The sequence below is a fragment of the Schistocerca cancellata genome, chromosome 2 (assembly GCF_023864275.1).
Source record: "Schistocerca cancellata isolate TAMUIC-IGC-003103 chromosome 2, iqSchCanc2.1, whole genome shotgun sequence".
NCBI classification, from domain to species: Eukaryota; Metazoa; Arthropoda; class Insecta; order Orthoptera; family Acrididae; genus Schistocerca; species Schistocerca cancellata.
Genome location: NC_064627.1, coordinates 580,317,641 through 580,338,125, shown reverse-complemented (window position 1 = coordinate 580,338,125; position 20,485 = coordinate 580,317,641). Strand labels below are relative to the sequence as shown.

The 20,485-nt window shown below is 41.2% G+C and overlaps 1 protein-coding gene across 1 annotated transcript in view; it reads left to right on the top strand.

Moving 5' to 3' along the window:
* LOC126162189 (rho guanine nucleotide exchange factor 7) overlaps positions 1-20,485 on the top strand; it is a gene marked incomplete in the record, with an annotated part of 149,487 nt that overhangs the window by 27,723 nt on the left and 101,279 nt on the right. Inside the window, 3 exon segments of the mRNA XM_049918516.1 lie at positions 1,200-1,333; positions 1,485-1,611; positions 20,237-20,417. Coding sequence (XP_049774473.1) covers positions 1,265-1,333; positions 1,485-1,611; positions 20,237-20,417 — 377 coding nt within the window.

Here is a 20,485-nt window from a genome sequence, read left to right as displayed (position 1 = left end):
CAATGAAGAGTGAAAGTTTCAGTTTGGACAGTGGTGGCTGTTTGTAAGACATTTATCTATAGTATTCAGCCCCAGTTTGGCAAGATATGCGGAAGAATTTCAGTGGAAACTGAAAAGTAAGAGAGTAGTGCTCATAGTTGAATCAAATATTGACCTCAGATCTCAGCCCAGTTCACAGTTTTAATCTGTCAGGAAGTTTTGGCTAATATGTTGTGTATAAGTTTCTGTATCTTTCTACTCATGGAATAGAGGTAGTGTTGATCAGCAAACAAACACGTGGGAGCTCTCCCCACCCCCTCTTCACTCCCCTCCATCCTCATCCCCCACTTCCTCCATGTTGCCCTTCCCACTCCTTACTCCCTGCTCCCCACACCTCACTCCCTCAATCTCACCCTTCCCACTCCCACACTCTCACCATGTCACCTTTCTCACTCCCCCCCTGCCCCTTAGCCTTCCATCTCCACCATCTCTCTAACCCCAGTTTACCCCCTTCCTTCCTCCTTCTTCCAATTTTTTTCTCCCTTTCCAGCACTGCAGCATGCAGTGGTCTTGACCCACATACATATGTAGTTTGTTCTTAAATTTTTCTAAATTGCTATCTGCTAATTAATGTGTTATGATGTAAAACCAGCTATTTATCATTCCTCAGTGTTTAGAAATTTGACTCAAACATAGATTTACTGTATACATCCTATTCAGTTTTTTAATGTAGACTGCAGGTGATTTATATCCAATGAGTACATCAGTTTTGTGGGACAGTGTTCTGGAATATTAAATACTAATGGAAAATATATTTAAGTTATCAATAATGATTAATAATAAGATAATTATTAAATGAGACAGAATAAAACATACGTTCAACTGTTTTTGTTTCACTTCAACCTTGAGATATGATTGGAAGTGAAAGGCTTCTTGACCAAGGCAAACATGAAGTGTGTTTGTAATGGGTGTGATGCCGTCTGTTGGCTGCCAGCCAGCACTGACAGGCCCTCTGTGAGAAGGTGCCAAGAATTCCTTAATGTTTCAGAACTGTGTACAGAGCCAGAAGCTGGAACAGATTGTGGAAGCTTCTGTAGTACCCATTTTTTTATTTTTAAATTATGTATTGTATGTTATTGTTAATAGTTTCTCCTGTTCATGTTTGTGCTTTCTATTTCAATATATATTCCAAATGATGAGGAATAATATTTTTGTGACAGGAGTCAACACAGTTTTTGTCTGAGGTGATCCATGTTCCACTGGTATGTTGTGAGTTTCATCCACCATGACCTCAGACAGCAGTGTGTGTTTGGTGCAGGCTGTCTACTCTTTCAAAGGCAAGAACAATGATGAGGTAATTTATTTATTAATGCAGAACTTGAAATTATTTGCCCATACTTTATTTGCAGCAGCTGTAATGTGTATTATTTATCCTCTGACAGATTTATGGAAAGTATATTCAGAACTGTTTCATATTGTTAAATAATGTGTAATTTTGTTTTTAGCTTTGCTTCAAGAAAGGGGACATTATAACAGTCACCCAGAGAGAGGAAGGAGGATGGTGGGAAGGAACACTAGGGGAGAAGACTGGCTGGTTTCCTTCCAATTATGTGAAGGAGTACACTCCCTTAGGTACAAAGTTATAAAGTTTTAATTTTCACACCTATGCATTATATTTTTATTGAACTGCATACATTTACTGAAATTGCATAGTGGCTGTTCATTCATTTTGACAGTAGTAGATTATTTTGTATTGCAGCTCCCTCTCTTCAGTGGCTGCAATCCTGGTTTCATGTACATTAAAAAGAAAAAGATTATGCCTACAACATATGAAAATCACTACTTCGGTGGCAGCAACATTCAATAATAAACACCCAATCTAAAATGCCTCGATCTAAACTATTGACATTAGTAAAGACTATGTGATACAGAAGTTTTAAAAGAGAGAAAAATATGGATGTTAAACAACTTAACAACAAATGAAAGTCAAGAATTTGATGATGAGGCAGCTGACAATAGTTCCTAACCACAAGACACTTGATTCTATGTGTGCGTTTTATCCCTTCGCCCATCTAGATTTGTGGTCTACTCCTGTGTTCAACCATGTTAGAGTGCAGCATCTTTTCATTCCTTTTGCCATTACCTGCAAAATGAAAAGTATGTTTTCTGGATGTAGATCTTGCTGTCAGTTCACTGATATATTCTCTCTTAATTGTTTTCCTCTGTCTGCATTTGGAGGTCTGATTTGTGTGTTTTTAATGTTCTTGGTGGTTTTGTTTATTTCTGATTTTAGCATAGAAATATAACTTTTCCTTCCATTTCACATTCAGTCATGGTGCAATTTTGCTAAGGTTGCTAATGGGAACAAAACAAAAAGGATAACTTAAAAAGTTGCATAATTTTTTAGGTAATATTAGTATGATGCAACTGCTGCACATATAAGCAGATGTATCTGGTAATGTGTGTGCTGTGTAGGAAGAAAGTAAGAAAATATAGGATTGGACATCTCATCAGTTGGAAACAACACAAAGTAATACACAACATGCACCAATGTCTCTGCTAGCAAATTTTATTAGCAGTATGAGATTTTCACTCTGCAGCGTTGTGTGCACTGATATGAAATTTCCTGGTAGATTAAAACTGTGTGCAGGAGAGCTTCTGTGAAGTCTGGAAGGTAGGAGACAAGGTAGTGGCAGAAGTAAAGCTGTGAGGATGGGGTGTGAGTCATGCTTGGGTAGCTCAGATGGTAGAGCACTTGCCTGTGAAAGTAAAGGTTCCGAGTTCGAGTCTCGGTCTGGCACACAGTTTTAATCTGCCAGGAAGTTTCAACTTTTATAAGATTTGCAACAAATAATGTGTCAAGGAATACAAGCAGTCATCAAAGTTAATATTAATGTGAAGCAATGGGAAGTCCAGTTTGGAATTTCAACAGTATTATGAAAAGGATGGACTTCTGCCGGCCGCGATGGCCACACGGTTCTAAGCGCTTTAGTCCGGAACCACGCGACCGCTACGGTCTCAGGTTCAAATCCTGCCTCGGGCATGGATGTGTGTGATGTCCTTAGGTTAGTTAGGTTTAAGTAGTTCTAAGTTCTAGGGGACTGATGACCTCAGATGTTAAGTCCCATAGTGCTCAGAGCCATTTGAACCATTTTTGATAGACTTCTACTCACCATAAAAGTGAAATGTTGAGTTGCAAAGAGGCACAATGAAAGGACTGCTACACATTGAGCTTTCTCCCAAAGCCTTCTTCAGAAATGAAACATTCACACAAGCACTTATGACACTGTCTCTGACAGTGGTCATGTGTGCGTAATGTGTACTTACTTGTGTGAATGTATGCATGTTTCCTTTTTGTGGAAGGCTTTGGCCAAAAGCTCAATGTGTAACAGTCTTTTCACTGTTATTGTCTGCAACTCAATGAGTCATCTTTATGGTGAGTAGCAATCTATCCATTATGCAATATTGTTAATGTTAATATGAGATGCATAGTCCATGACATGCTCACCACACAGCTCTCTCCTCATTGTCCGAGTAACATCTCGTCCATCTGCAGTGGTGAAGATGGTTGTCTATGGAGCCATGTCTCAAAATTCACCTTCGCATATTCTAATGGGTTGTGAAGAATCTGTCACCCATTTCTCCATTTGCGGAGTAATTTTCTTCAAAAGGGATGTGAGTTCACAATAAATTGTAAGAACAGGATTCTCATCTTCATCTCCTGCAGTTAATTCGCTCACACTTTTGTTTAAATCCTCAGGATTTGCAACTTCCACAAACTGCGAGTGACAACTGTGTAGCAATTTTGCCTGTGTGCAAAGGGACTAAACAGATTGCAGAAGAAAAGCAATTGGAATCAGTACACACACCATTCTGTAATACTGATGGGTTATTTTATTCCGTTGTCAGAGATTTGATATTCGAAAAATCTTGTAAATCATTTAGATGAAGGACCAATTACAAAAAGACTTGGACTATATCCATGATGAAAATATGAGAATGTAGACAAAATTTTAAAAGTACAGCATGTATTTTGGCTAGGAGACTGGAGCCAGTCCCAAGTACATCAAGAGCATTAGCATTGTTATACATCAGGAACATTACCTCCAGGTGAAGTTGGGTATTGTGGTCAAGTGGTAGACTGTGCGCTTGGAAACAAAGATCGTGGGATCTAATTCTGATCATGCCATGTACAAGGGACTTTCAAGAAGTAATGCAGCACTTTTTTCTTGACCAATTTCTGTTGAAAAATGTGGAATTTGTTGTGGGACGTTGTGGAATATTCCTGCTTCAGCCCTTATAGTTTCATGAAGTTCCGATAGGTGGCAGCGCTATACATAGCCTTGGAAATTGTGTCTGTAATCGAGGTGTGTTCCAAGCAGAGAGCTGTCACTGAATTTCTTTTGGCAGAAAACCAGAGCATGACAGATATTCATAGGCACTTGCAGAATGGCTATGGAGACCTGGCAGTAAACAAAAGCACAGTGACTTGTTGGGTGAGGCATCTGTCATCATCACAACGAGGTCACACAGACCTGTCCAATCTCCTGCGTGCCTGCCGGCTGCACACAGTAGTGACTTCTGTAGTGTTGTAGCATGCAGGCACTCTCATTCAAGGTGACCAACAGATCATAATCAAACACGTTGCTCCACAACTGGATGTCTATTGGTAGAGCAGACATATTAGTCTATCAGTTGGGGTGCTTGAAGGTGTGTGCCTGCTGGATTCCTTGCTGCCTGACAGAAGACCATAAAGAGCAATGAATTGCTTGCATGTTACAAGGCTGATGATGAAAATTTATTGTTGTATTTTTTTCAGTGTCAACATTTTGTTAATGGGGAACCAGCAACTTCATCAAATTTTGTAAAGCGTTTATTAACAGTTCTGTCAACAGTTGAGGTACTTATATTACACAATTAGTTTCAAACCTCATGGGTTCATTTTCAAGCCTGGCCTGCATTGACAGTGCCTCATCTTAATAATAAACATCAAAGTGGCAACACATGCTTCATGAATGTTTGCAGAATTAATGCCACAATCCACACGTGCCTCCTTGATGTTGACTTGGTGGAGGCATGTCCGGATTGTGGCATTAATTCTGCAAACATTTATGAAGCATGTGTTGCCACTTAGATATTTATTACTAAGATCAGGCACTGCCAGTGCAGCCAGAACCATGCATCATGCCACATTTACCTGCCCAAGCCCGCGTGTGACTGACTGCTCCGTTCTGTTGCCTGCACCGCAAGCAGTCGAGCTCAGCTCTACTGGAAACAGAGTGCTCAAGTCACGATATGCCATTGAGGTCTGCAGCTGGTTCAGGTACCCAGCTGAGCCCGGATGTCAATAGGGCACTGGCAGAGAAGGTATGAGGGGTCACATATGAGCAGAATAGCTTTCTGAATTATCTGCACTCTTCTGAGAATCATGGATGTGTGATATGCTAGGAAGAGGTTGTTCTTGAGCCATTGTCAACCTGCTTGATGTTGGTTAATACAGTTTATCCTTCTTTTTTCACTTCTTTCTGAAACGTTCCTTTGTGAGCCCTTATATGAAACCTGATCTCTAATTTTGTAGTTAAGTTTTTATTACACTTTGGTTCACAGCTTTACATCATCTAGAAATGTTTCAGCAATCTCTTCATACACCCTACTTTTTATACTCTTCTTCATGTAATGTTTTTTGGTGATTTTCCACAAGCAAGGTCTTTTGCGGAACAGTTTTATAAGTTTTCGATGTGGTCAATGATCAGTTCGTACACCATACTGAAAGCAAATAGAACTTGCTGTCACATTCAGGAAAACTTGTGGACCCTGTTGCAACACTTGAATAACTGCAGAGCTTCTCCTAATAGTCAGATCAATAGCATTGGCATCAGCAAAATCCATAGTCCTGGAGAAGTGTGTAACAGTATGCACATGAGATCTGTGACTGTTCATCAAAGGGACAGTAGAATGCTTTCTAGATATTGCACTGATACTTCCAAAAATAGAAGCACAGTACCTACTGCAAGTGCAAGAGATTTACTTCCTCACCCACCAATGATTTCTCACCATGAAAGAAGAATAGCAGACGAATACCATCTGGCTGTCGTCCCCCAAGTGCTGCAGGATATGGAAGATGGTGCATGCATATGTGCAACTGACATGTGGGCAGACGTGTTCACTAAAAGGCATTATTTTACTCTTATTACGCATTCAGTATTGTCGCAGAAGAAGCTGAGTAGCACCGGGGTGTAGTGGTTATGATGCTAAACTGTTGCATGGAGGGTCGTGACTTCAAAACTCACCTGGACTGTACAATTTTAATTTCTATATTCGGTTCGAGTGCATTCTAGAAGTATCCACAAATATCGAGAATCATTGAACTGGAATGTTCTGTAGCTGTATATATACTGTGTGTGTTCTGGCCAGAGGCAGTTCGCTCCACGCTCTTGTATGTGCAAGTGCTGAATAAACCTTCGTTAAGTGAAGTTAGTATTCGTCATTCATCTAATTGCATCTTCTTCTACATGACATTATTCTAGTGGAGACGCAGTGCACATTATCGACAACACAGTGGCTCCCATCATGCCACGACAGAGCCGCCGTTTATGTGGCGAGAAACCCAAGTTCGAGCCATATTCAACAGATTGCAATCTATTGGAGGCAGAAGAAGATGAGGACGTTACGATGACAGCAACTGTGTGCCACCACATGAGAGATCATTCTGGGTTCTCTGGTGATGATGGCCAAGATCCAAACAAGTGGCTGAAGGTATATTAGTGTGTAGCCAAATTTAACAAATGGGATTGCACTGTGTGTTTGGCTAACATTTTTCTACTTGGAGGGCACTGCCAAGCAATGGTATGAGAACAACAAGGAGAAGTTCACAAGCTGGGAAGTATTCCAGAGGGAACTGAGCAAGTATTTTGGCTTCACGCGATGACAGAATTACAAGGCAGAAGATAATGAAAGTGCAGGGTACAGCTTCCAGGAGAAACTACAGCATCCTACACTCAAGACCTCTTGGAACTTTGTAAAATAGTGGATCCTAGAATGAAGGAGGAAGATAAGGTTGCACATCTCATGAAGGGTGTTGCTGAGGACATGTATCAAGCCCTATTTCTGAAGGAGGTTTCGACATCAACTTACTTCATAAAATCATGACAGTATATCGAGACAATGCATCAAAAAAGAATTACGTGCAAGAAGTTTGAATGGCTTACAAATGTTGTATCGATGTCTGTGATGGAGCAAGCATCTGATTCCACAAGTGTTCATCAGATAGTGAGAGAGGAAGTTCAGAAGGCACCTGGATTGCACAGCAAGCAAAAAACTGAGATGCTTCAAGAGGTTATAAGGGAGTAAATGAAACAGACAGTGAACCCAATCTCTTGTCCTTCATTTCCCTTTAAAACAGTGAAAAAGTCGAGACCCAGGCGGAGTTTTGTTCCTACAATGCCGCATGAGGAACCTGTTTGGGCACCATGGAAGACTGACATCTGGAGGACCCAGGTTAACCAACCAGTATGTTTCCACTGTTGACGACCGGGGGATGTGGTGCACTCTTGCTGAGAAAGGCAGTGGATATTTGATGATGCTTGTGCCAGAAGACAGCAGACCGATCTTACCCGACGCCAATTCCGGGACGATGAAGATGAACAAGATGCAGTGGGTGCAGGACGATGTAGGTCACCATCACCACAAGCTAGCCGCTGGAAAGGACGCTCCCCAACACACCGATCGAGGTCTCCATCACCGTTTAGAAGCTCCAGCCGATAATGTAGCTGCTGCAACCTGGAAAATTAAAGGGTGCGACCTTCCTCAGAGGTGAGGCCACTGAAGAGAGAAATCCTCTGCCGTCGATCACTACAAAAATGATAGGAAACTACATCGATATCCTCATGGATGGCCAACCAGCCCAACCTCTTGTTGCAGAAAACCGTATTCGTCAATGACGAAACATCTCTGCTGAAGGTGACTAATGGGAAATACATAAAACCTACAGGAAGATGTACCATTTGTGTGTGTATAAGTGGCCATACACAGCCCTTAGAATTCATCATCTTACAAGAGTGTAGTCATGATGTCATTCTCGGATGCGACTTTTTGAAAGCTTCTCAGGCTATTATAGATTGTGGTCGCTCAAAGATTATGCTAGATGAGATGAGATACTGTGGACAGGATGATGTGCAACCGAGTGTGTGGAGACTGTGTGATGGATGAAGTGATCATTCCTGCAGTCAGCGCTAGAAAGGTGTCTGTCACATGTCACGCCATGCATCAGCCCATGGATCTTGTAGTGGAATGTAAGAGAAGCATACCACTGAAGAATAACTTGGCCATCCCAGCCTCTGTCGTCTCATTCAAGAACGGATTCGATGAATTGTGGATAGTTAACTGTCACCGAGAACCACAGATCCTTCCAAGACGCATGTGCGTAGCAAATGCTGAGCGGTTAATTGCAGAACAGTTGAGCTTCATAGATACCTCCCATGCCTAGTCGGTGGGTGAAATTAGCACTACCACTACGAGACAAGATCTTCTAGCTCGACTACCATCAGATCTCACTAAGGAACAACAGAAGAAGCTACTTGCCATTCTTCATGAGTTCTCCGAATGCTTCAATCCACAGGTGTACAGCAAATAAGACAAATCAACAGTGAAGCACCAGATTAGCACTGAAGACTGTCAACAAATAGCCAGAGAGCATACCGTGTGTCAGCAACTGAACGTCGAATAATTCGTGACAAGGTAGAGAAAATGATGAAGAATGACATCATTCAGTCTTCGCTGTGCCCATGGTCGTCACCAGTGGTCCTCGTTAGGAAGGAGGATGGCAGTTGGCGCTTTTGTGTTGATTACAGGAAGCTTAATACTTAATAAAATAACTAAGAAGAACGTTTACCCTCTTCCACAAACTGACGATACACTAGATTGTCTGAAGGGGCTAAGTTTTTCCCACTCATGGACATGTACTCGGGATACTGGCAAATCGAAGTAGATGAGGCTGATCATGAGGAAACTGCATTCAACACCCCTGAGGATCTGTACGAGTTTAAGGTAATGCTGTTTGGCTTGTGTAATGCACCATCAACTTTTGAATGAATGGTGGATATTCTTCTAAGTCACCTGACGTGGACAATGTGTCTTTGTTATTTAGATGACATTATAGTGTTCTCAGAGACACGTAGAAAGACTGAGTGAGGGCTGTTCTTAAGTGTCTCCAACAAGGTGGACTGAAACTTAATCCAAGAAAGTGTCTCTTTGGAGCAAAATAAATCAAATTGCTTGTACACCTTGTGTCAAACAAAGGTGTGTGGCCAGGCCCAGAAAAGGTGAGATCTATAACGGAATTTCCTATTCCTAAAAGTATTAGAGAAGTGAGAAGCTTCCTCGGATTATGTTCTTATTACCGTTGTTTTATCAAAGGCTTTTGTATCAAAGCCAGGCCACTCCAAGAGTTGTTAAAAGCCAATGCTAAATTTATCTGGGGTGGTGCTCAACAAGATTCTTTTGATGTGCTGTGAAAAGCTCTGATGACTGACCCTGTACTAGGTCTGTATGATGAGAGAGCTTGTACAGAACTACACACAGATGCCTGTGGGTATGGGATCGGTGCTGTTCTGGTGCAAATTTCGGATGGAAAAGAGACGGTTATAGCCTATGCTTCTAGGACACTTACTAAAGCCGAGAGAAACTACTCAACTACAGAAAGAGAATGTCTTGCTGTGATCTGGGCCATGTGCAAATTTTGACAGTATCTCTATGGAAGGCCATTCACAGTTGTTACAGACCATCGTTCACTTTGTTGGTTGACAGGTCAACAGGACGACTTGCCAGGTGGGCACTACGTCTTCGTGAGTATGACATTACCATAGTGTACAAAAGTGGAAGAAAACACCAAGATGCTGACTCTCTCAAGAAACCCTGTGTAAGTCCATCAAGATTTTGATGATGATAGTGACGTGTCTCGCTGCACTCCAGGATCTCTTTGCTGAGCAGGAGGAGGGCGCCAAGATATCTCTCATTATGCCTGCCTTAAAACATCAGAGGATGTGAAAGGACAATTTAACGTAGTTATTGGATTACTTTGCAAGAAAACCTTGATCCATTTGGAAAGAGGTGGCTTCCGGTGATTCCTAAACACATGCACTTAGATGTTCCACAGAAATTCCATGACGCACCTGAGGCTGGACATTTAGGATTTATTAAGACATATGATAGAATCCGCAAGAGAATTTTCTTGCCATGTTTATTTAGGAGTGTCCATCACTATGTGTCGCACTGTCGAGAGTGCAAGAGGAGAAAGGCAGTTCCTCAGAAACCACCTGGCTGACTCATACCAATTCCACCAGCCGAAATGCCTTTCCAGCGTGTTGGCATTGACCTCCTCGGACAATTTCCAATGTCTGCTAGTGGCTGTTTGCACAGATTATCTGACACACTATGCCATTACAAAAGCCATGAAAACAGCTGAAGCATCCGAGGTAGCCATATTCATTGTGGAAGACATTGTATTAAACCACGGTGTCCCAAGGTCGTTAATTATGGATTGAGGGAAAGTTTTTCAATCGAATCTTGTGATAGAAAAACTGTTGGTGCAACATTACTCATCACATGATGACTGCCAACCATCCGTTAACTAACGGGCTTACTGAACGCCTTAATAAGACCTTGGCTGACATACTATCAATGTTCATCAGTGTTGAGCAGAGAAACTGGGATGAGGTGCTACCTTTCGTGACGTTTGACTACAACACCGCCAAACAAGACATCACAGGATTTGCGCCATTTTTGCTGGTGCATTGGCGTGAGGCGACTGTGATGATGGACACTGTGTTTCTGTTACATCCTGATGATGTGGACGATGACTACATTGGCCAGGTTCTAACCAGAGCTGAGGAAGCTTGGCATTTAGCTCGACTCCACATGCTGCAGGCTCTAGAAAACGATTGCCGATGGTATGACACGAGCCACTGCCCTGTTGTCTACCAGCCTGGTGACCTCGTCTGGATCTTCACTCCTGTTCGGAACGTTGGTCTCTCTGGGAAGCTCCTCAGGCACTACTTTAGACTTTATAAGGTTGTAAGACAGTTGTCTGATGTTACTTTTGAGGTTGAAGATTTCGACCCCGACACAAGACGACGAAAGATCAGAGATAAGGTTCACATTCTTGGAATGAAACCCTACAAGCATCCTGCAACCCAGTGTAAATTCAAAGCTACAGCAACACGCAACAAGTGTAAAGGTGATGAAGAGAGTAGCGGCAAAAGAAGTTCTAAGAAGATCACCACCAGGGTGAGAATCATCATCAGGAGTCGAAGTATGTAGGATCGATGTCTCGTTCCCGGACTAGGAGGATGTAACACCGAGACGCCGTTCTCTTAAGGAAGGAGCAGTGTCACAGAAGAAGCTGAGTAGCACCATGGTGTAGTGATTATGATACTAAACTGTTGCATGGAGGGTCGTGAGTTCAAAACTCACCTGGACTGTGCAATTTTAGTTTCTATATTCAGTTCGAGTACATTCTAGAAGTATCCATAAATCTCGAGAATCATTGTACTGGAATGTTCTGTAGCTGTGTATATACTGTACATGTTCTGGCTGGAGGCAGTTCGCTCTGCGCTCTTGTATGTGCAAGTCCTGAATAATCCATTGTTAAGTGAAGTTAAGAGTTTGTCATTCATCTAATTGCACCTTCTTCTACGTGACAATATCATCAGAGTTGTAGTGTGAAAATTGGGTCATGCTTGTTCCCCAGTTATGGAATCTGACAGTGATTTGATGCTGCAGTTGCTTGTGCCATGGGTATAAGAGCTACAGGAACTCTGTGCTGAGAGTGTGGAACCTTCTTCTACATGACAATATCATCAGAGTTGTAGTGCGAAAACTGGGTCATGCTTGTTCCTGAGTTCCTGTTTGTTGGAGAGAAGTGCTATAAATGTATGGGATGAAACTATAGCTAACATAAACAATTGAGGGATATTTACAAGCCATCTATTGAACGTTATCAGAATGAGATTTTCACTCTGCAGCGGAGTGTGCGCTGATATGAAACTTCCTGGCAGATTAAAAGTGTGCCCGACCGAGATTCGAACTCGGGACCTTTGCCTTTCGCAGGCAAGTGCTCTACCATCTGAGCTCCCGAAGCACGACTCACGCCCGGTACTCACAACTTTACTTATGCCAGTTGAACGTTATGTTCGTTACTGATTGGAGGCAAAATGTGAAAAAGTCCCTAGAGAACTGTTGTCACCATCCATACAGCAGTCACTCCTTCAGCACTGTTCCGCACTACATCCTTGAGGATAAATGTTTGCAGGATATGGTAGTAATGTTCACCCATCGTTGGAATCAATGGAATATACCTAACGTATTTAAAAAGTAGTGGCAAAGTGAAAGACTCAAGATTGTAGTTTGCGGTGAAGCAGCATGTTGAGACTTGCTGGAATACTTTGTATGTCATGCTAAAATCCATGTTTATGCAACATGAACAAATGCTAAAGTTTTGCATGGATTTAAAAAAAATACACTTGTTTGGGAACTGGGATTACCAGATAACCGACAAATTAATTTATTTTATCGAAGTATTTCAAGGGGATACCAAGGTTACGGAATCTGACAGTGATTCGATGCTGCAGTTGCTCATGCCATGGGTATACCAGCTACAGGAACTCTTTGCTGAGAATGTGGCAGACCGTAGGGTAAGCCCTCCCATATATGTAAAACGGTATAAATGAAATTTACATTTTGGTTAAATATTTTGAACACCCATAATGGGGTAAGAGATTGTGTTTAAAGAAGACTTGTGCCTAAATATTGTCAAACATCTGTGGCAAGCAGCACTACTGAAAGCAAGCGCTCAAAACCTCTTAAGTGAAAACATGGGAATAAAGTCAGTGCATTTGCTTGCATTATTTCTAGTACCACAGGTGCATCATCGAAAGCAGCTCTCAATAACTGAGAGGGAGGACATTTATGCCTCAGCATGTTCCAGATGTGCTGCATTACAAGCTAAATGCGATGTTAATTAGATGTGCTATGTAAATATTTTATCAGTACTGACGTTCTCAACATTTGATCATATAATAGCGAAAAGATGTAAATTTTTGTGAACAATGCACCAAATTTATTAACAGCTATGTGATATAAGATATATGATCTCTGTGCTGGCCTGGTGTATTATTTGCAAAATGTCACATGGGAACGAAGCTTCAGCACCAGTGCCTTCAAAACATGGAAAGTGTGTGCAATGTGAGAACAGTTTTGCCATGATATAACCTTCTAACTTCAGTGTGTGCCAACAAAAATTTTCAATATTTGCTATTTCCTCATATAGTATTACAAAAATTCAGTAATTAATAGGGCGACCTTTAATAAAATTAACTACCTCATTAAGTGTAGGGCTTTTTAGATGCACTTAACTATAAGTTGATTTAACAATCACAATCAATGGTGGAAATTTAAGTATCCATCTTGTTCCTGATGTTAGCCATCATATATTTTAATGTAATACTAGAGGTTAAGTACTATGTTGGTAAATATTATGTGAAGTAAAAAAAACTGCTTGCAAATGGTCCACAGAGATTTTGTTCTGCGTCCAAAACAGTGTGGTGCCTGTCAGGAACGCGATGTGACAAGCAGCTGGGCTACACATGTGCCTGGGGGGAATCAGGTTCTGGTGAGGCACCACGGGTCCCAGCAAGCCCCGTGCGGCTCGCCCTGCTAACCAGGTAGCGGGAGTCGAGGCTCGCCTGACAGTCATGGCTGCGGTCCTGGGCGGGCCGTGCAGGCTCAATGCAAGCTTCTGAGTGCAGCCTCAGTAGGCCAGGCTTGAAAATGAACCTGTAAGGTTTGAAACTAATTGCCTAATATAACTACTGCAACTGTTGATGTGTTGTTTTAATTCCACATTGAAGTGAAGACTCTATTTTCCAATTGGATAACTCAGGTGAATTAGGGATACCCCAATTGCCAAAATAGTGTCCAATTGAGACACTTTCTCCCGGCCATTGAGCTGCATCAAAAGATGATGATAATCTCCAAGTGAAGATCAACCAAAGACAGCCACCATCTAACTGTTTCCCATCTATCCTCTCTCAATAGGTGGTGTGCCAAGTAAGAGATATGTTATGTCTCCTGAGATGAGGCTATTTTTACATGCCCCTTTCTGATGTGGTCGTAGCTCCTGGGCCTTATAGACAGTTATGAAAATACTATTCACACCACATCTTCTTTTTGGTGACAGAAAATGATGTAAGTATGTTACAGATATTGTTGTAGCAAATGAAAGCTGTTTGCTTAGTTACTGGTGAACAATTCATTAGTGGCTTTCTAAGGCATAACCGATAGCTGAGTGGTCAGCGTGGCGGTTTGTCATGCCAAGGGGCCCGGGTTCGTTTCCCGGCTGAGTTGGAGATTTTCTCCACTCAGGGACTGGCTGTTGTGTTGTCCTCATTATCGTTTCATCATCATCAGTGGAAGGCAACGGGAAATCACCACTGGAATCACTTCCCTAGAAGCCCATGCGGTGGACCTCTCTGACGAGGCTTCCCCTTTGACAAGACCTCCCATAAGGTAGAGCACAAAGTTTTTTTCGAAGGCGTAAGATGAACAAAGTTCTTCCAACAATGAAGAACTACTTTGATTCATAGGAAGATCTTATACAGAGGTTATTTATATAGCTTCTAGGTCCCAGAAATTGTGGGAAAATATCTTCACACAGAATAAAGAAATCCAATATTGAGTATCTTATGAAATATGTTTTGGTGCAGTGTGTGTAACTACTTTCCACTGCCAATCTGCATTTAGAGTGATACAATTGGAAGATCCCATCCATGTCAAGGATCAGCTAGTTGTAACTTTTGTCTCTTTGTCATTATTTTGGAATTCTGAGGAATTGCTGGGAGTTGTGAGAAAGAATGTGCACTCTTGATAGTGATAAGGGAACTTATTGATTGTTGTACATACTTCTCAGCTCCAGCAAACGATGCAGCATGATTCTGATGTGACAAAATAAATTTCCAATGTGCGGGCTGTCAGCAGTTCAGTGAAAATTTACTATGAAACAAGGATTTTCATATAAAACTGGATTGCTTGACCCATAGAAGATGTGAGTTACCTTATTTAGAACTTTGGGTGCTACAATTTATATATGTGCAATTTAAAGATATGTGAAACTCGCACAGTGTTTGCATTGTATACTGAAGTAGAAATCTTGGATGCTATCTGAGAAATAAAGCTTTCTTTGTAGTGGAAAAGATTTTGTGATTGCTTTTATTATTGTATGAACAAAGACATTTCCCTTCTTTGCACTGTTTTTAATGCAAGGGGTGTGACTGAGACATAGGGAACAAGGGTTATTTGATGATATGTTCATCCATATATTTGTGATAGTTTTACAATCCTGTGCTTAGTGACCCAAAAACTGTGTGCCCAACCGAGACTCGAACTCGGGACCTTTGCCTTTCGCGGGCAAGTGCTCTATCATCTGAGCTACCGAAGCAAGACTCACGCCTGGTACTCACAGCTTTACTTCTGCCAGTACCTCGTCTCCTTCCTTCCAAACTTTACAGAAGCTCTCCTGCGAACCTTGCAGAACTAGCACTCCTGAAAGAAAGGATATTGCGGAGACATGGCTTAGCCACAGCCTGGGGGATGTTTCCAGAATGAGATTTTCACTCTGCAGCGGAGCGTGCGCTGATATGAAACTTCCTGGCAGATTAAAAGTGTGTGCCCGACCGAGACTCGAACTCGGGACCTTTGCCTTTCGCGGGCAAGCGCTCTACCATCTGAGCTACCGAAGCACGACTCACGCCCGGTACTCACAGCTTTACTTCTGCCAGGCTGTGGCTAAGCCATGTCTCCGCAATATCCTTTCTTTCAGGAGTGCTAGTTCTGCAAGGTTCGCAGGAGAGCTTCTGTAAAGTTTGGAAGGTAGGAGACGAGGTACTGGCAGAAGTAGAGCTGTGAGTACCGGGCGTGAGTCGTGCTTCGGTAGCTCAGATGGTAGAGCCCACGAAAGGCAAAGGTCCCGAGTTCGAGTCTTGGTCAGGCACACAATTTTAATCTACCAGGAAGTTTCATATCAGTTCACACTCCGCTGCAGAGTGAAAATCTCATTCTGGAAACACACAATATACCTTTGATTTCCTGATGTACTTGCCCTCTGGAAATGCCGAATATGAAATGCAGCCACAGAAGGTGCGGAACTCAGGGAATTATATTCTACATTGATTTTATGTGCAGTATCAGATTCACTTCAGCAAAGAACTCCATTAGCTTCAAAATATTGCCTCCCTATGGTTGTTCCCAGTGTGTTTTAATTAGCGAACACATGCATTTCTTGTCAAGGAATATGCATAGTATCTTTGGTACAAGTATATGCTCTTAAATATATACATTTTCTCCCAGCTACTGAAGGGCCTGAATATGTTGGTTGCAGCCTATGACTGTGGAGTTTGGGATTCCCAGTGAGGCAATTTAAATTGTTTTTATTGTTTTGGGATAAACAATATGAGCTTGGACTATGTAATTTTAATCTCCATCAATAGAGCTTGATGTATCACAGATGCTGCCAACAAGCATTTTCACTTCTCTCTTGAGCTTTTTGTCATCGTCTTCTTACTGGTTTGCCCGCATCTCGTGGTCGTGCGGTAGCGTTCTCACTTCCCACGCCAGGGTTCCCGGGTTCGATTCCCGGCGGGGTCAGGGATTTTCTCTGCCTCGTGATGGCTGGGTGTTGTGTGCTGTCTTTAGGTTAGTTAGGTTTAAGTAGTTCTAAGTTCTAGGGGACTGATGACCATAGCTGTTAAGTCCCATAGTGCTCAGAGCCATTTTTTTCTTACTGGTTTGATACGGCCCAGTGTGATTCCCTATTTCGTGCCAACCTCTTCGTTCCGGAGTAGTGCTTGCAACCAACTCCTCAATTATTTGCTGGATATATTCCATCCTATCTTCTCTTACAATGTTTATCCCCTAAAACTCCCTCTAGAACCATGTAAGCTCTTCCCTGGTGTCTTAACAGATATCATATCATCCTGTCCCTTCTTCTTGTCAGTGTTTTCCGTATGTTCCTGTTCTAACCAATTCTGTGTAGAACCTCCTCATTCCTTATCTTATCGGTCCACTTAATTTTTAACATCCTTCTGTGGCACCACATCTGAAGTGCTTAGCTTCTCTCCTTTTACAGTTCTCCCATAGCCCATGATTCATTTCCATTCAATACTGTATTCTAAACACACATTCTCAGTAATTTATTCTGAAAATTAAGGCCAATATTTGATACTAGTAGACTTGTTTTGGCTGGGAAAACCCTCTTCGCCTACGTTAGTCTGCTTTATATGTTCTCCTTGCTTCATCTGTCTTGGGTTATTTTGCCTCTAAGATATCAAAACACCTTCACTTCATTTACTTCTGGGTAACAAATTTTGATGTTAAGATTTTCAGTATTCTCATTTATCCTGCTGTTCATTATTTTTGTTTTTATTCGGTTTTCCCTCAATTCATGTTCTGTACTCATTAGACAGTTCATTGAATTCAGTGTCTTGTAAGTGTTGGTTCCATTACCAAGTGCCTCTCTGGAGCTGTTACCTTTTCTAAAGGCAAAGTGATCATCAACTAATAGGTCCTCTGTTTTCTTTTCCATGATTCTGTATGTCATTCTTATTAGTAACTTTGATGTATGAACTGTTAAGCTGATTGTACAATAGTTTTTCCTCTTACCTGCCCTTGTTATCTTTGGGATTGTATGGATGATGATATTCTGAAGGCTGATGGTATATTTCCAGTGTCATAAATTGTACATTTCAATTTGTATAGTCATTTGGTTGCCACTTCCCTCAACAATTTTTGACACTCTGAAGGAATGTTATCAATGTTCAACTTTATTTGATCTCAAGTCACACCTTATGGGCCTGTGAGAGGGGTACAGTGACACCTGCACATTGTAAGGTCCTGCTTGTGCAACGTGTGATTCCAGCTTTTGCAAGAATGTAACTGTGTCCACACCACAATTTTCAGAAGATGGGACGACATCACACATCACTTGCCAGGTGATATAATTGCTTTGGGAAACCTTCAGTATTTACCATATCATCTCTAGACATTTTCAAGATGCGTGGCCTTCCAGATCCCACAACCTAAATTCATGTGATGTGTGGCTGTGGGGATATCTCAAAGATCATCTCTATCAGGGATGTATCCAGATTCTTCTTGATCAGAAGGATGGCATACTTTGACATATCGCTCCAACTGTCAATCGTGCCATATTTCAGATGCACTATGTTGCTTTGCTGGAAGGCTATAGTGAACACATGCTGTTACTTGTGATCTTATCATAATAAATGAGCCAGAACCACCATTATCATATGTTTGATCTTTCCTCTCCTTTTTCTGCTCCCACACTAAGTTCTGGCATTTGGGAGGACAATGGTTCAAATCTGCATTGGCCATCCTGAGTTAGGTTTTCCATGATTTCCCTAAATCGGTTCAGGCAAATGCTGGGATGGTTCCTTTGAAAGGGCATGATACAAAGTACAGAAGCTTTGATGTAGATTGGGTGTGCATGGAACATTGAGCCAAGAAGGAACATACAGAAACTGCAAGTGTTGGGCTCAGTGCATGCAAACTGGTTATATATCGGTTGTCTCCACTCGCGGCACTGCACAACTAGATGCTGTGGCTCCAACATTACCATCGTGCTGTAAACTCTTTCCGACTTAAAAATTGCATAGATCCGTTAGGTCATTGCAGTAATTCGCTGGCAAAAGAGTGACAGTTAATAGTACTTTTATAATATTGTATATGAGGTGGTTACTAGGAACTTGAAGCTCATTTACATCTTCTTTAATGAAGTTTTTAAAGTAATTTTAAAGTCATACTTGCTCTGTATTCATTGCATCTAACAGTACAGCTTAAGAGTGACCAGTGTGACTTCCACAACCAAACCACCTGTGTTTCCAGCTTCATTGTTTGTTTATTGAATGAACTCATAATATTTGACACTAATTTTCTTCCAATCCCAAAGGCATTTGAGGGGATGTGACTCAATTTTGTTCCTTATCTGCTCCAATGTCCTTAATACACTTCAGTCAGCACACCATTTTCCCAGACTTGGCAAATAAGAATTGCTAGAATATGCATGTTTCTATTTAATCTATTTAGTGAAGGGCAAGCAATTGAAGTATGCTATGAGATGGACAATGTGAAGATCTTTGATACACCATCTAATACAAATATAAAGGATGAAGGCCACTTTTAAACTACTGTATTGATCTCTACTGTGTATTACTTGATTGTTGAGGATAAAAGTAAGATGTTATTAGTGAAATGGATATTTATGTGTAGAATGCTGTACATGTTGAGATTCATTTGTTGAGTATTAATATATATATATATATATATATGAATATAATAGAGGGAAACGTTCCACGTGGGAAAAATATATTTAAAAAGAAAGATGATGAGACTTACCAAACAAAAGCGCTGGCAGGTCGATAGACACACAGACAAACACAAACATACACACAAAATCTAGCTTTCGCAACCAATGGTTGCCTCGTCAGGAAAGAGGGAAGGAGAGGGAAAGACAAAAGGATTTGGGTTTTAAGGGAGAGGGTAAGGAGTCATTCCAATCCCGGGAGCGGAAAGACTTACCTTAGGGGGAAAAAAGGAGGGAAAAAAGGACAGGTATACACTCGCACACACACACATATCCATCCTCATATACACAGACACAAGCAGACATTTGTAAAGGCAAAGAGTTTGGGCATACGAGCATCCATGAAAGTGAAAAAGAATGAGTCCCTACATCATTTTACGATGTGGGTGACATGAACTGAGCAAAAAAAAAAAAAAAAAAAAAAAAAAAAAAAAAAAAAAAAAAAAAAAAAAAAAAAAAAAAAAAGGCAGCATTTCTGAAACAATAAAAAAGGAAGGAAAAATCAACCCTTTACATGGTTACCAAGTTCTGTGAAACTTCGGGAAGAAGGGCAACTATATATTTCATTAAAAAACTTAAAAAAGTACATCAGCAATATTAAGGTCACTTAATAATGAAAGCTTGTGTAAACTTACCGTGGTAATGAGTTATTTTTGGTTAAATGATCTAATAACCGACTTTTTATTATGAGAGGTGAAAGGTGGCTTACATCTCTCTGTCAATGTTCAGTTTAAACATTTAAGAAACAGTCATACTGATGTTTTATTGTATTTCAACTGTTTGCTTCACAGCCAAGAAAATGCCTTGTAGGCACATTATTCACTGTTACAGAGTGTGGTGCTTCAGGAACTACGAAGATCTCACCAGTGAAACTCCCTCCAGATATTGCAGCACAGCAGAAAGCATACAGAAATCTGGTTTTGAAGGACCTTATTGAATCTGAGAAAGCCCATGTAGCAGAGCTGCAGACTTTGTTGAAAAACTTCCTCAGTCCCCTGGAGAAGTCGGACATGTAAGTGAATATTACTAAATGTTTTAACTTTCTTGCTGAGGAACAATACTTGAGTCACTACATTTTCT